The sequence below is a fragment of the Protobothrops mucrosquamatus genome, unplaced genomic scaffold (genome assembly GCF_001527695.2).
Source record: "Protobothrops mucrosquamatus isolate PMUCROS unplaced genomic scaffold, P.Mucros_1.0 scaffold25, whole genome shotgun sequence".
NCBI classification, from domain to species: domain Eukaryota; kingdom Metazoa; phylum Chordata; class Lepidosauria; order Squamata; family Viperidae; genus Protobothrops; species Protobothrops mucrosquamatus.
The window spans coordinates 405,721-420,430 of NW_015386410.1; the positions used below are offsets into that span (position 1 = coordinate 405,721).

At 43.5% G+C, this 14,710-nt stretch overlaps 1 protein-coding gene across 1 annotated transcript; it reads left to right on the forward strand.

Moving 5' to 3' along the window:
• Positions 1–7,663, forward strand: RPL18 (ribosomal protein L18). Its single transcript, XM_015810937.2, has 7 exons — positions 1–57; positions 2,209–2,295; positions 2,717–2,824; positions 3,309–3,407; positions 4,373–4,496; positions 4,610–4,679; positions 7,525–7,663. Exons 1-7 carry the CDS (start codon positions 55–57, stop codon positions 7,598–7,600), a joined length of 567 nt encoding a protein of 188 aa, XP_015666423.1. The 5' UTR covers positions 1–54; the 3' UTR covers positions 7,601–7,663.
• The last annotated feature ends 7,047 nt before the right edge of the window (positions 7,664–14,710 follow it).

The following is a 14,710-nucleotide window of genomic DNA, read 5'->3' on the forward strand; positions in this document are numbered from 1 at the left end:
GCGCGTCGGTGGCCTCTTCCGGTCTCTCTTTTTTCCGGCGGTGCTGACGCCACCATGGTAAGAATTGAGAGGGAAGGGAGCCGGGCTGTTGAATCGGTTGTAATCTTCTCCGGGGAAGCAGCCTGGAGTGCAGGTTGTGTTGTGTTGGTAAAGTGGGAAACATACAAGTTCTGGGGGGCCAGGATCGAACCCCGATACTAGGGAGGGCTGCCCGCGGAGGGCGGCCGTTGTTGCAGGTTGGAGTTCGGGCCTAAGAAAGCTCCCAGTTTGCGAGCTCTCCTAAAGATCGGGCAGAGAAAAGCTCGAACATGTGTGTGCGCGACAAGCCAGAGTTGAATTCTTAAGTGTCATCTAATTACTTTGGTTGTAATAAAGAAACATTAGATGAAAAACGGGGATCCTGGTGTCACAAAAATTTGCTTCGGATATCCTCTAAAACAGGACGCTATTTTGGAAGAGTGTAGTTTTGGTGCCATGTGACTATTACAAAATAGTGATAGTAGAATAAATACTTTTGGTTTTTTTGTGTCTATTGTTTGAACAAACTAGGAGACATAGGATTCAACGAGATTTATTATATACAGTGTAGTAGCAATAGGCAAAGCGACTTTTCTGGATGTAGGAATAAATTACAGTATAGAACAGGGGTAGGCAACCTTGGCTCTTTTATGACTCGTGGACTTCAACTCCCAGAATTCCTGAGCCAGCATAGCTGGTATAGAACAAGAGAAAACTTTTAAAAATGGTGACTAAACCAGATATTGGTACTGTAGTGAAAACAGACGGGGATGGGTCTTTTCGTCATGAAATGTAGATAAACGTGAAGGGTGAACACATAATACAGTCTATAATTTGAGGAACACATAGCTAAAGTAAAAAGATCAATCTCGGTTGAATGGATTGGAAGATGAAGTTGTACTTTTATATATAGAGAGAGATATATAGAGATATAGATAGATTTGAGAAGAAATTTATTCAATTATTTACAAGATGCCTCACTGTTTCAAACAGCACATTTCCCCCTATGAATTAGTTGATGCAAAGCTATAGGAATAGAATGGAATAGAACTGGAAGGGACCTTGGAGGTCTTCTAGTCCAACCCCCTACTCAAGCAGGAGACCCTATACCATTTCAGACAAGTGGCTGTCCAGTCTCTTCTTAAAAACTTCCAGTGATGGACCAGCCACTAATTCTAGAGGCAAACTGTTCCCCTGATTAATTGTTCTCACTGTTAGGAAGTATCTCCTTAGTTCCAGGTTGCTTCTCTCCTTGATTACTTTTCATTCATTTCCTTGATTAGTTTCCATCCGTTGTTCCATCCAACAGTAGTAGTATAATTCTAGTATAGTTCAGTTTAGTTTATTGTAGTCACCTATTTACCTGTGTGTGTTTCCTAGGGCTGAGAGAATGACAGGCCAAGGTCACTTTGTACCTAAAGCAAGATAGATCTCCCTGTCTTCCAGATTTCTATCCTAATGCCTGAACCACTAAACAAAACTCAAGAGTAATTTCTAAAGAAATGCAATTATTAAATAGTACATAAATCTATCAATACTAAATAGAACTGCGAAACCTAAATGTGAATAACTTATTAAAAAATGAAATAAAACTAAGTGGCTTGTCTGTGCAAACCCCCCCCCCCCAAAAAAAAACCCCTCTTTTTTTGTTGTGGTACCTGGCTGTATTCATTGGGACAGAGCAGATGAGTCAAATTGATGCTTCTCATACTCAACAATTTTAAGATTGGTGGACTTCAACTCTCAGAATTCCCCAGCCAGCATCTGACTGGGGAATTCTGGGAGTTGAAGTCCATGCATCTTAAAGGTTCTTGAGGTTGAGAAACACTGGGTCAGATAGCAATGGATATAGATAAAATAAGTCTGAATAATCGTGGCATTTGTCTAAAAAAGGGACTAACAGCTACTTATGTGACCCAACATAATAGGGATAGTATGGTGCAACATGGCTGAATGTCTGTTGCTGTTGTGCCATATATCATTCTAATGTCATTTACATTTTGTTCATTTAGTTTTACATACATATCTGACCCTAACCCTACAGGGGAGAGTGTCATTCACAGTGTAATTGTATATATCTTACACAGATATATACATGTATAAAAAAGCAAGATATTTTTTTATTTGTCAGGGAAAGGGCATATATAAGATATTTCCATTAACCTGAATATTTCTCTTATTTGTCACCAGGGAATTGATATTCGCCACAACAAGGACCGTAAGGTTCGGCGTAAGGAGCCCAAGAGTCAGGATATTTATCTTCGTCTCTTAGTAAAGGTGAGACCCAAGTTTTGCATTTACATGAAAAAATATAAATACATGGGTATTGGGGGGGGGAGAGTTACACTTGACAGCAATGTACTGTATGTATAAAGATTCTAGGTGTCATCATTGATCACTTTTGCATGATATGATCCTTAGTTGCTCGGAAATCTATTAGCAATATTTAGGTTTAATTTTAGACTCTTCATTGGGCAATGCACCTCTTTCATAATGATCCAGGCGATTTTAGGAGATAATAGACTCTTCTTTGTGGTGATATTTGAGGAAAGTGTGGACTTCCATTTCATTTGCAAAGGTCATATATTGAATAAGGTTGCTATAAAATGCTCTAAATTTGAGGCTAATTTCTAGATACCTTGGGGCAGGGTGAGAGAATAACGTAGTATATTTGGAGGTTTAATTTCCACCCTCTCAGCTCTACAGATTCCTGGCTCGCCGGACCAATGCCAAATTCAACAAGGTGATACTCAAACGGCTATTCATGAGCCGCACCAACCGGCCTCCATTGTCTGTGTCGCGCTTGGTAAGTGCAGACTCTTCATTTCTCTATCACTTTTCTATTTCTTGGTCCTTCCGTTACCCCCTCGGTTTTAGTCTTTCCTCTTTGCTTTAAGTATGATTTGTGGTTGTCATTGTTCCTACCCTGTGGAAAGAAGCGATGCCACCTCTGCTGTGGCTTTAACCAAACAGAAAAGAAAAGAAGAACGGAAGTTGGTATAGTGATGAGCTCAAGAGGCGAACAGTGGTAATATTCCAGTAGGAGAGAATATTATTAACTCGGAAGTGCTTGGTACTCTCTGAACTCAGTTTTCCTGCAGACCTTTCATTAGCCAACTAGAAATGTCTGCAGGAAAACGACGACGCTCAGCACAGCGATATTCCCCTCCTGATTAAGGTTGTAGGTTATAGCTAAAAGCAATGCTGCTAAAGGACCAATGAAGCCTCTGTTTATAAAGACAAATTGGTCAGGACAGGCAGGCTAACTTGATCCCTCTCTTATTCTCTAGATCCGTAAAATGAAGCTCCAAGGGCGGGAAAACAAAACAGCTGTTGTGGTGGGCACAGTGACGGATGATGTTCGCATCCAGGAAATTCCCAAACTGAAGGTATCCTGACTGGTGGCAGAGTAATTCTTCAGATGGGAGGGGACGTAGAGCAATGGACGGATGGATTTCTCGACAGCTCAAATTTCATAAACTAGAGGAAAATAACAATATATAGGAGCGTACAGTAAATACAGAACTATATGCAAAAAGGCGGTGTGTATCTTCAGTAAATATTTACAGTATCCGTTATCCATCATAGCACCACCTGAGTGGAGTTTGAATCGTTGATGAAAGCGTTGTGCTTGAGAGATGGAAGACTTTTTTTTTTAGATAAAGTGCTTTGCTGCTGATTCTACCCAGAGCAGAAATGCAATTTTTATGAGCGCTTTTCTTTAAAATATTTTTAATATTCTGAACCTTGGCTTCCTGACTAATTGTTGAGTGTCTCATTGTAGTCAATTGATTAAAGGTACTGAGATGTAGGTGAATAGGTAAATAGAAATGTCTTCTATCATTTGCGTGGGTTCAATTCCTATCTGTTATTATAATGGAGACAGTAAAAAAAAATTGTTACACATGTGCACAAGCTTGTTCCCATTTTATCCATATGCAAAATAATCTAAAATTACGGATGCATAAAACCCTTTCCTGTGGGGAACAAGGTCTCATATTTTCTAAGTGTAGATAAGCCATTTAGGGGCAGCAGTTAAGAGACCAGGCTAGGAACCAGAGAACTGTTGAGTTTTAGTCCTGCCTTAGGCACAAAAGCCAGCTGGGTCACTTTGAGCCAGTCACTCACTCTCGGTCCAATCTACCTCACAAAGTTGTTGTTGTGGGGAAAATAGGAGGAGGAAGGAGTATTAGGTACATTCATGCCTTGAGTTATTATTAAAGTAATAAAGACGGGACAACAATCAAAATAATGATCCCATGGGTAATGATGGCTGCCTGTGCTTACATTTTTTTTATTGTTGGCTTTGAGGATTCTCATGTTGCAGACTGGTTTTTTTTTCTCTCCTCCCCAGATTTGTGCCCTCAGAGTCACACAGGGAGCCCGCCGACGCATCCTGAAATCTGGAGGCCAAATCATGACTTTTGACCAGTTAGCCATGGCTGCCCCTAAGGGCCAGGGAACTGTTTTGCTTTCTGGTGAGTCGGGAGAGGACATTAAAGACTTTCAAGAGTTTTGAAGCTTTTATTGGTCTTAGTCCTGTTGATGTCTCAGCCTGACTGAAAGATCTCTCTGAACTTGCCTCTTGTAGGACCTAGAAAGGCCCGCCAGGTTTATCGGCATTTTGGCAAGGCTCCTGGTACCCCCCACAGCCACACTAAGTGAGTATTCCAGACCATTAGGTTTCCTTCTGGGCATTTGGCTCTTACCCTATTTTGTCTGATTTACAAAGTCAAGAGACGGTGGTTCAAAAATCACGACCACTTTTTAAAAGACTTAATTTGAGCTGAATTTGTGCTTTTGCTTAATGCTTACTCTTCTGCAATGACACCTTTGGTTTCTAAACTTACGGGTAGTCCTTGACCTATGATCACAATTGAGCCCAACATTTCTGTCGCCAAGCAAAACAGTTGTTCAGTGAGTTTCGCCCCATTTTATGACCTTTCTTGCCACAATTGTTAAGCGAATCACTGCAGTTGTTAAGTTAGTAACACGGTTGCTAAGTGAATCTGGCTTTCCCTTGACTTTGCTTGTCAGAAGGTCAGAAAAGGTGATTCCCCTGACCCCCGGGACACACTGCAACCGTGATATATACATGCCAGTGGCCAAGGGTCCAATTCTGATCATGTGACCATGGGGATGCTGCAACGGTGATGTGAAAACTGTTCATAAATCACTTTTTTCAATGCTGTGGTAACTGAATGCTCACTAAACAAATGGTTGTAAGTCAAGCACTATCTCTACTGCTTGCTTCTCCTAATCTGGCTCGCTCTCTTTCTGATGCTTTGCCTGCACCTTGTTTGGAAAGTATTGAAAAGGGACACCCTGCAAAGTGGGGAGGCAGAAGTAAAAAGTATCTTCCAGGCCATGAAGCAGCAGTGCCTTCTGGAAGGCTGGGGGGGGGGGGGAACTATATCAAAGGCTTTCCCTGCGTATCTGCAAGCTTCATGTTAGTTCTGGAATAGTTAGTAACACAGCTGTGCGTACACGATATCCAGGAACAGTCCCCGGGTCAGCTGTGTTGAGCATGCTGAAAGGCATGGCTGTTTAAAGGACCGATGCTTTGTGAAGGGCTGTTTCCAGATTTTCAAGGAAATCTGGACTCATGTAACACTCTGAGTCCAATATTGTCCTGGAAAGGTCAGTTAAGTTAATGCTCCAGGACGATGCTTTGTAATTGGAAGGCATTTTCAAAGTTTCCCTGAATGATTAAATATATTAGGAAGATTTGAGAAAGTTGCTCGATGGCCTTTCGAAATTATGAGTTTGTAAAGCACTTCTGGCTGTCAAAAAATGTTGCGCCAACACACACATCATGCGATTGCATTTCAGGTGCTTGGCAATTGGCTTGCCTTTATGGCTGGTTGCAGTGTCCCACGGTTACATAATCATGACATGCTATTCAGAAGAGTGGTTTCATGCTTATGACCACGAGGTTGGCGGAACAGCTGCCGATTCGCTTAACGATATCACAAAAAGTTTTGTAAAATCGTGTCCAGTCACTTGGGCGCCTCAGCTTAACCATCCTAATGACTTCTGACTGGAAATCCAGTCCGAATTGCAGCAATAAGTTGAGCGCCATAAATGCAGTCATGTGACTATTGGCATGACGTTTTACGACAGCCAGAAGTACATTACAAACTCGTAATTTAAAGTGGTCATATCAGCAACCAGTGTAAGTTGAGGATTACTTGTATAACAGCTGCTTTCATCTTTAAGACTTTTACAATGTTATCAGCAAAATATGTGCTCTTAGAATGAGAGCTGAGGATTTTTGCCCAGTTGGCATAAAAAATAATAGGTACCAGAATTATTATTATTATTATTATTATTATTATTAATTGCATTTATATCCCGCCCTTCTCCTTTCGGACTCAGGGCGGCTGACAGATTAGATAAAAAGCTAACATAAATACATATTACACCTAATTAAAAATTTAATTAAAACGAAATATTTGAAAGTGTCCAATTAAAAGTAATTAAAACCCCTATAAAATCCCCTAGGCCNTCTCTGGGGGCAGTTCGTTCCAGAGGGTGGGAGCTCCCACAGAGAAGGCCCTCCCCCTTGGGGTCGCCAGCCGGCACTGCCTGGCCGACGGTACCCTGAGGAGACCCACTCTGTGAGAGCGTACAGGTCGGTGGGGGGTAATCTGTGGCAGGAGGCGGTCTCGAAGGTAACCAGGTCCGGTGCCATGGAGCGCTTTAAATTCCTGAGAAAACTATCAGGATCCATAATTTGCCACACCAGATTATTAGATTAACTAAAGCTTTAATTCTCTGCTTACTTTTTTCTCTGGGGAAAAAGTTTGTACTCCGCAAGATTAATACCTGAATAGGTATGCCTCAAACTAAATTGAAAGAGATTTTTTTTTTCATCTTTCAATCTCACTATATTTTTAGATCACCTCAGAAAATATTAGTCCTTCCAGCTTTGCCAGAAAGTAGGATGGAAACTTTATGACGTACATCACTGTTCTTGCATTTGTATATTTTGCAGTAACTTTAAAAAGTGGTGCTCAACATGAATTGAAGAGCTATGACTTGCAATTACTTGTTTCATGTAATATGTTAAGGGATTTTTTCCCCCCAAGCCTACCATGTGGGAAAAATGAATTGTGCTTTGTAATATCTGCAGCCATTGAACTATCTCAACCTATTGACAGGTTTGAGCTGCAATTCTTACATAGTTTTCTGTTATCTACTGGCTGAGTATTTTAGGAATAAGGAAAGTCCCACTGAATACTTATTCTTGGAATTAGAGGACCTTTTAAAAGCTAAAAATTAAATAATTTGAAAGCTAGAAACTAGTTACTCCTTTTTCCATTTAAGAGAGAATCCTGTTAGATTAGGGAGTGAAGAAAAGGGACTAGAAATAGGAAGCCACATTTTGTGGCTTTTTTGAATTTCAGAACACACGTGTTTTCTGTCCTCTGCATAAAAATAGGATATAACAATAGGCCATTTATCTTACTCCCCCCCCCTCCCATCCCTTCTCTCTTTTTCCAGGCCATATGTCCGATCCAAGGGGCGGAAATTTGAACGAGCTCGAGGTCGTCGTGCCAGTCGAGGCTACAAAAACTAGAATGTTTCATTAAAAATGTAAAGACAATTACATGTAAGACAATTAAATTTTTTTTGCCTCAAATTAATATTCTGACAGCGTCTGCTTGTTTGCTTAGAGTCCAGCATGCAAAGATCTGTTGAGTCAAAACAGAATTTGAGACTTCACTTTAAAATACATTCTTCTCCCAAGAAAACTTTACCTCACATAATTAATAACTCACATTGTAAACAGGGTTGTTAAAAAAAAGGCAGTTATTGTAAGAACTTTAGCAGAAACGTTGGCTGGCTAGTTAAAGTTAAGGACCAAATAGGATTTGGTCCTTACAGTGGCACTTTGGGAGTTGGAAAAATATTCTGAAATTGCAATACATTTCAGAGCATTGAGAGACTTTCTTGGAAGATTTTAAAAAAAAAATAGAAGTAATATGCTAACCTAGTCTTTAAGCACTATTTTGTTAGCCGTTGGTGACCCAGAATTAGAGGCAGTATCTGAGAACAGACTGGAAAAAAAAAAGGAATGAAATTTACCACGCTTGAATCTGGGATCTAGAACTGTTTGCTTTAAAAAGAACAAGATGGTAAAAAGACCCATGGAATCAGTTTGGAGTACTGGTTAAAATACCAGGCTAGAAACAGGCTGAGTTCTAGTCCTATCTTGGATAGGATGCTAGCTGGTGACCTGGGGCCAGCTAATCTCTCTCAGCCCTAGGAAAAATGCACTGTCAAACTACTGAAAATGTTGCAAAGAAAACCTTAGTTGCCAGTAGTTAAGATTTGACAAAAAAAGGAAAGGGGGAGAAAAAAACCAAACCAGTCCCCAAAAATTTCTAGGAAGGAAACTGGAAAACATGATAATGTTAACAATTCAGGAAAATAATTTGGGGAAGGGAATTTGAAATAAAATTACTGGATTGCTGGACTGTGCAGGTAATATGTGAATGTTGCTCTTGTTTTATCCATGATCAAGGAAAGCAAGAAAGTATTAGCTCCGAGGAGGGATTCATCTTAACTGAACAGACCTGTGATCAAAACGTTAACAAGTAAGGCGGTTATTAAAACGAAAGTCCTGAGGATACTTGAATCCTTGCTCTAGATTAGACCCATTGGTTCATGCAGCAGGCAGGCCAAGTAACAGGAGATGATCCAGGCCCTCCTCACTTGGTCTTCCATATTCTGAGGGTGAACCAGGCGCAGGAAACGGAAGCCGAGAGCCTTGTCTGTCAGGCTACGCAAACTCAGTACCTGCCTCTTGGCAGCCTCTTGCTGAGCCGTCAGCTCCACGGGTCCCGCCTGCAGGAATGGAGGCAGTGAGGGCAACTCGCGGCTCCTTCCTGCACTGAAAGTGAGGAAGCCGCTAGGCGCCGCCAGAGCATACCCATGGATTGAATAGTGGGCCCGAGGACACCGGGAGCCATCTCGTTTGCCTCGCGTCGTTCCTTGGGCTTCAAAAAAAAGCTCTGCGCAGTCCAGAGCCACCAGCACCATGTCGTGATGTCGAAGTTGCTGTTGTGGCTTGAAGGCATCTATGTAGCGCTGGCTGAAGGCAACTGGAACCTGCCAGTAGTGAGAAATACTCATTTGCTGTAGGCCCACGGACAATGTAGGCATCTATAGGCAAAAAGATTAGGGGGGAGGTGGTGTACGATCTAAGCTGGATGATTAGCAACAGGAGTAATAGTTGGGATTCAACTAATTAAGTCTAGCATCCTGTTCCCGCGATGGTAAAGCAAATGCTTTTTTGGGGGGAGCATAAGAAGAATGGGATCACAAGGCTACCCCTCCTATTTATGTTCCCCAGAATGGATGTTGAGAGGGCCACATAACCCTTCTCTTTTTTGCTGCTGCACCCTAAAAATCAATCCAGTGTTTTCCAAACTCAGCAACTTTAAGACACGTGAACTTTGACTCTTAACAGTTGAATTAAATTCAATAGTTGAAGCCCACACATCTTAAAAGTGCCAAGTTTGAAAAACACTGATTTACTTTGATAAAGGGACAAATGAATATATGGGAGTAATACATTTAATTAAAAGTTTGTTTTGGCCCTGCTTATTTTTTGGAATATAGTCCTTGGTTAAGCCAAGGCTTAGTGTACCCCTTGATCAGATACAACCAAATAGTAGCAACTTTGCAAGCGATAGTGGATCATTAGTATGGTTTGCGAATAGGAAACTGTTCACAATTGGAATGAGATTCTGTCTTCACCCAATGTCCCAATTGCTGAGATGAGAGAGTTGTCGTCTAAGTCCTTTCTCAGTATAATGCTTCTGGATAAATACGATGGGGACCGTGAACCAGGATAAAATGTTTGCTGCCCAGGAAAATATTCAGTGACATTCAGAAAGTCACAGATTGACTTTCTGCAAAGACGTATTGGTGAAGGTCTTGTTTTTATTTTGAATGATCAAAGAAGATTTGGAAAATTGGGACATAAATGCATAAAAGAGTCCAGGGAAAGGGTTTAACTCTCATTAAAATAAATAGAAAAAGTGTGGCAATTTAGTATATTCCATTAATTTTAAATGATATACTTCAATGTAATTCAGATTTGAAGCACCATACAGATCAAACAGAAGAGCCAGTTTGAGGCAATGGTTAAGCCACCGGATAAAAGACAAAGAGACTGGGAGTTCTAGTTTTGGTTTGGGTACTAAGCCAGATGGGTGACCTTGGGCCAGTCAACTCATTCTCAGCCCTAGGAAGCTGGCAAGGGCAAACCACGTCTGGAAAAACCTTGACCAGAAAACTGCAAGGTCTTATCCAGGGAGTTGCCAGGAGTGAAAAACTGACTCAAAGACACACACACAAACACAGATCAAACAAGAAACAATTTTTTATTCATAATTCCAGGAGTGGGAGCATGAGGCAGCCTAAGGTTTGATCTTACAAGGAAAATACACAATAGATCTATATAGGGTTGGGTTTAAGTATGTCAGGGGTGTCAAACTCAATTTCATTGAGGGCCGCATCAGCATTGCGGTTGCCGGCGGGGGGGGGGGGGAGGGGGGGGTGCGGCCTACTGGGTGGGCGTGGCCAGCTCTACATCGTTCACGTCAAGGGTGCCTGTGGGGGCCTGGGCAGGAGTGGGAGAGATCTGAGGGTCTATGGCGGAAGGGGGTGGGACCAGGGCAAGTACCAAGGCATGGTCTACTGGAGGAACCTCACTGTTCCTCTCAGGCCATGCAGGGGGACTGGATGGTGCGGGCTGCCCAGAGCCCTGGGCAGCAGAGGTCAAACACCCAGCCTGGCCCTCGAGCACCTGTGGAACCAAGCCCAGCCCCACTTCCCCAAGGGGCGCCCAGCTGCACTTATCTCCTCAAGGCTGCTGCTGCTGTGCTTGCTCTCCTTACCCAGGCTGCTCATGATGGGTACGAGGGCAAAATCAGAGAGAGGTCCATTCCATCTCCATGGGAGGAGACCCGGCTTTGTATCCAAAGCTTCCTTAAGCAATAGGATGGGAGACTCCTGGATAGGGCAGGAGGAGGGGGCAAGGGGAGGGTGAAAAGGGCAGCAGGGCAGGACTAAGGCAGGACTTCCCTCAGACCCTCCCTCTACTTCTTTCCTTCCTAAGTACAGAGTGGTCTATGCGGCAGGGGCTGGTTCCTCACTGTAGCCTTGTGGAGCTAAGACTGAATGCATTTCAGCATAGATGGCCACCACAAAATCGTACATTGGCTCCCAGCTGGCCTGGGCCAGGGCCAGGGCCAAGGCAGCGGGGGCCGTTCCCTCACTGTTTCCAGGATGGCTTCGCGGGCCACATGAAACCACTTTGCAGGCCGCATCCGGCCCCAGGGCCTTGTGTTTGACATGTCTGAAGTATGTTACGTGCTTTATAGCCTGATCCACTAGGGGGCACTGCAGACCTATACTTAAAGAAACTAATCCCTGCTCTGTCAGCCAAATGCCCTGAGGCAAATTGAAAGCTAAATGTAATTCTTAACCGCAGCTCACCTTCCATTACTGTTTTTTCCCCCACATTTATTCATTGAATAAGCCTTTTTTTAATGGGATAAACTTCAACTCCCAGAATTCCCCAGCCATCCATGCTAGCTGGAGAATTTTGGGAGATGAAGTCCACCGATCTTAAAAGTTGCCAAGGTTGAGAAATCTGCTTCAGAAACTGTCAAAGGGAAAATTAAAGACCATCACATATAGAAAAAAAGTTTTTGAAGGAGCACATAAAATAAATAATCCGAGTGCCATTTTAAGGATAGACTGAGGGTTGAGAGAAATTCAGATAAATACAATAAGCAGCCATTGAGGAAGACTGAAATCACTTTTTCTATGCTGCTTCAGTATCTGAACAGTTCCCATCACTTTCAACTATGAGACCTTAGCTCAAGAAGTTTAGGACAGCTCATCTGGACTGGGATGGGGAAGCAAGGCAGGCAGGCAGGCAGGCAGGCAAGGGAAGAAAGGAAAGGGAAAGGAAAGGAAAAGGAAGGAAAGGGAAGGAAGGAAGGAAGGAAGGAAGGAAAGGAAGGAAGCACTGGCAACAACCACTCACCTGTCGTAGTTTTTGTTCCATCAGTTCCATCCAGCTCAGCCAGTAGCGGGAGGCTGTGGATTCAGAGATATGGAAGCGAAAAGCCAGATCTTGAAGAAGGAGCCCCAAGCGCAACCGGACAAGCACCAAGAAGAGCTGGTTTTCGGGACTGAGGGCACAGGGGGGACCATTCTCCAGACTCTCCCCCTCCTGGAGGAAGTCCAAGAAGGCCTTGAGGCGAGGGTATCTATCAAAGCCTGTGTAGAACCTCAACCACTTGCCGTGAGTCTTGACACCCTCCAGGGAGAAGACTTCATGTTGCGCTCGGTCCTCAAGCTGCCCCCTCGCTTGCTCGCTCAGCGAGAGGACAGTGGCACTGTAGGCATCCTGCTCCTTCTGCAAATGTTGCCCCCCAGGCTCCAGCTGGTACCGCTGGCAGCACAGGTTCTGCTTCCCAGCTTTGAGTTGAGAAACATGGCCTTCAAGATCAGCGAGAACCTCAAATTTCTTGGCTTCTGCTTTTTCCTGGAAACAAAAGCCACACCGCAGGGGTTTTTCTCTCCTCACCATCCCACTGCTGGTCTATTACATGTACCAGGTTATGCAGGGCTGGCCCTTACCTGAAGTTCCCGACACTGGAGTTCCTGGTCCTCTACAGTTTTCTGCAGGCTGAGGAGGAGCTCACTCTGGTGGGACACAGTGTCCTTCAGTTTCCTCACCAGGTTCTTCAGAGCTGCTGCTTCCTCAGGGATGCAGTACAGAGCATGATCGTGGAGAGCTGTCCGTTCCAATGGGCTGGGCTGATGGTGGAGAGGTTGGCTGCCATGGTTTGTCTCCTCAGCTGCTACGGTCGGGTCACCAAGACGTGGGGCAGCTTCTGCTATGGACAGATGGGGTTCCAAGGACTTAAACCAGGGGTCCTCAAACTTGGCCACTTTAAGACTTGTGGACTTCAACTCCCAGAATTCCCCAGCCAGAAACTGTCATACTGATGGCCCAGGACCTGAGCATCTCTCGGGATCTTGGACAAACTCCGGGAAAGGGTGGAGGACAGGGATGCCCTGCCGTGCTCTGGTCCATGGGGTTGCAAAGATTCAACACAACTTAGCAACTGAACACTACTACCACTGCCTACAAATCCACTGACATCCATCTCAATTACTAGTACAGGTAGTCCTTGAGTTGCAACCATTATTCAAAGTTATACCAGCGCTGAAAAAAGCGACTTATGACTGGTCCTCACACTTAACACCAGTCACAGCATCCCCTCGGTCACCTGATCAAAACTCTGGTGCTTGGCAACAGGCATGTGTTTACAACAATTGCAGGATCACACGATTGCCATTTGTGACCTTCCCAGATGGCTTCCGACAAGCAAAGTCAACGGGGGAAGCCGGATTCACTTAATGACAGCATGAGTCACTTAACAGTTACAAGTGTACTTATTTTGTATTTATACAAAATAGTGTATTTATTTTGTATTTAAACTCCATTTCAACTCCTGCCAGAGCTGCTGGGACGTTCTATATTGCATCAACTGCTGCTAGAGCTGTAAGTTTTGGGAGGATCCACCAGGAAAGTAGCTAGGCCCTGATTGGATCTCCATTTCATTTATAGTGTATTTATTTTGTATTTAAACTCCATTTCAACTCCTGCCAGAGCTGCTGGGAGTTCTATATTGCATCAACTGCTGCTAGAGCTGTAAGTTTTGGGAGGATCCACCAGGAAAGTAGCAGCCCGCGCACCTAACGGCGTGCGAATTACATAACTAAAAATCATAAACAGCAGCAGTACATTCAGGGCAAGTGTGTCTGAGATTCCCTGTATCTAAGAATGTCTGGCTTAGTTCAGTGCAACACTTGCCTTGCAGTTGTCTTTCGCAGTACCCTTTTCAAACTTGGAAACTGTCCTATCTGTAAACAAATCACTAGTCTACAAGGACAGATAATTTATCTAGGGTCTGTAATCTGTGCTCTTCAGGCAGAAATTAGGCGTCCAGTTCAGCCCCTCTACTCTAGTAAGCCTCCGTGCTATCAGCCCCCTCTACCACAAAGATCCTGCAGGAGAAGGGCAGTGTGGACAACTGTGGGATCTGGCAGGGTGAGCGCTGTGAACCATAAACACAAAGCTTTTGCTGTGTCCCTGCACAACAGTTACAGTGCCCTTGCTGACCTTAATAGGGACATTAAGGAGACAGGTAAAGGTATTTGTGAAGATAACTCAAATAAGCAGGGGATTGTGGTCCGAGACGAAGAACTAGATTTCGACAGGGAGAAGTGTGAATCAGCTACTACACATCAGTCATGCAAGAACAGAAAGGCATCCAAAAAGAGAAGCTACCTTCTGGTAGGTGATTCAATTATAAGGTTCTACATTTCTCACTTAACATAAATTCTAGTCCCAATTGTGGTTGTAAGTCGAAGACTTAACTATGCTATAGTGGGGAACTGTTTCCACAATACGGTTCTTTTCAAGAATTATAGAGCTGAGGTGTTGAATTGGGACAGGGCAGAATCAGAGTGACAAAAAACAACTTTCTCAAAGACTTGACTGGATAACAGGCTAGTTATTAGGATGATGTTTACCCAACCCTGCTTACCATAACTAGCCAGGCCCATTTTAGTCTAGCGTAGTGTTGATTTA

Bases quoted from the DNA above. Each gene is read 5' to 3' on its own strand.
- RPL18 (XM_015810937.2), top strand. The intron at 2,296-2,716 runs GTGAGACCCAAG...CCACCCTCTCAG, and splicing joins ATCTTCGTCTCTTAGTAAAG to CTCTACAGATTCCTGGCTCG. The intron at 4,680-7,524 runs GTGAGTATTCCA...CTCTTTTTCCAG, and splicing joins ACCCCCCACAGCCACACTAA to GCCATATGTCCGATCCAAGG.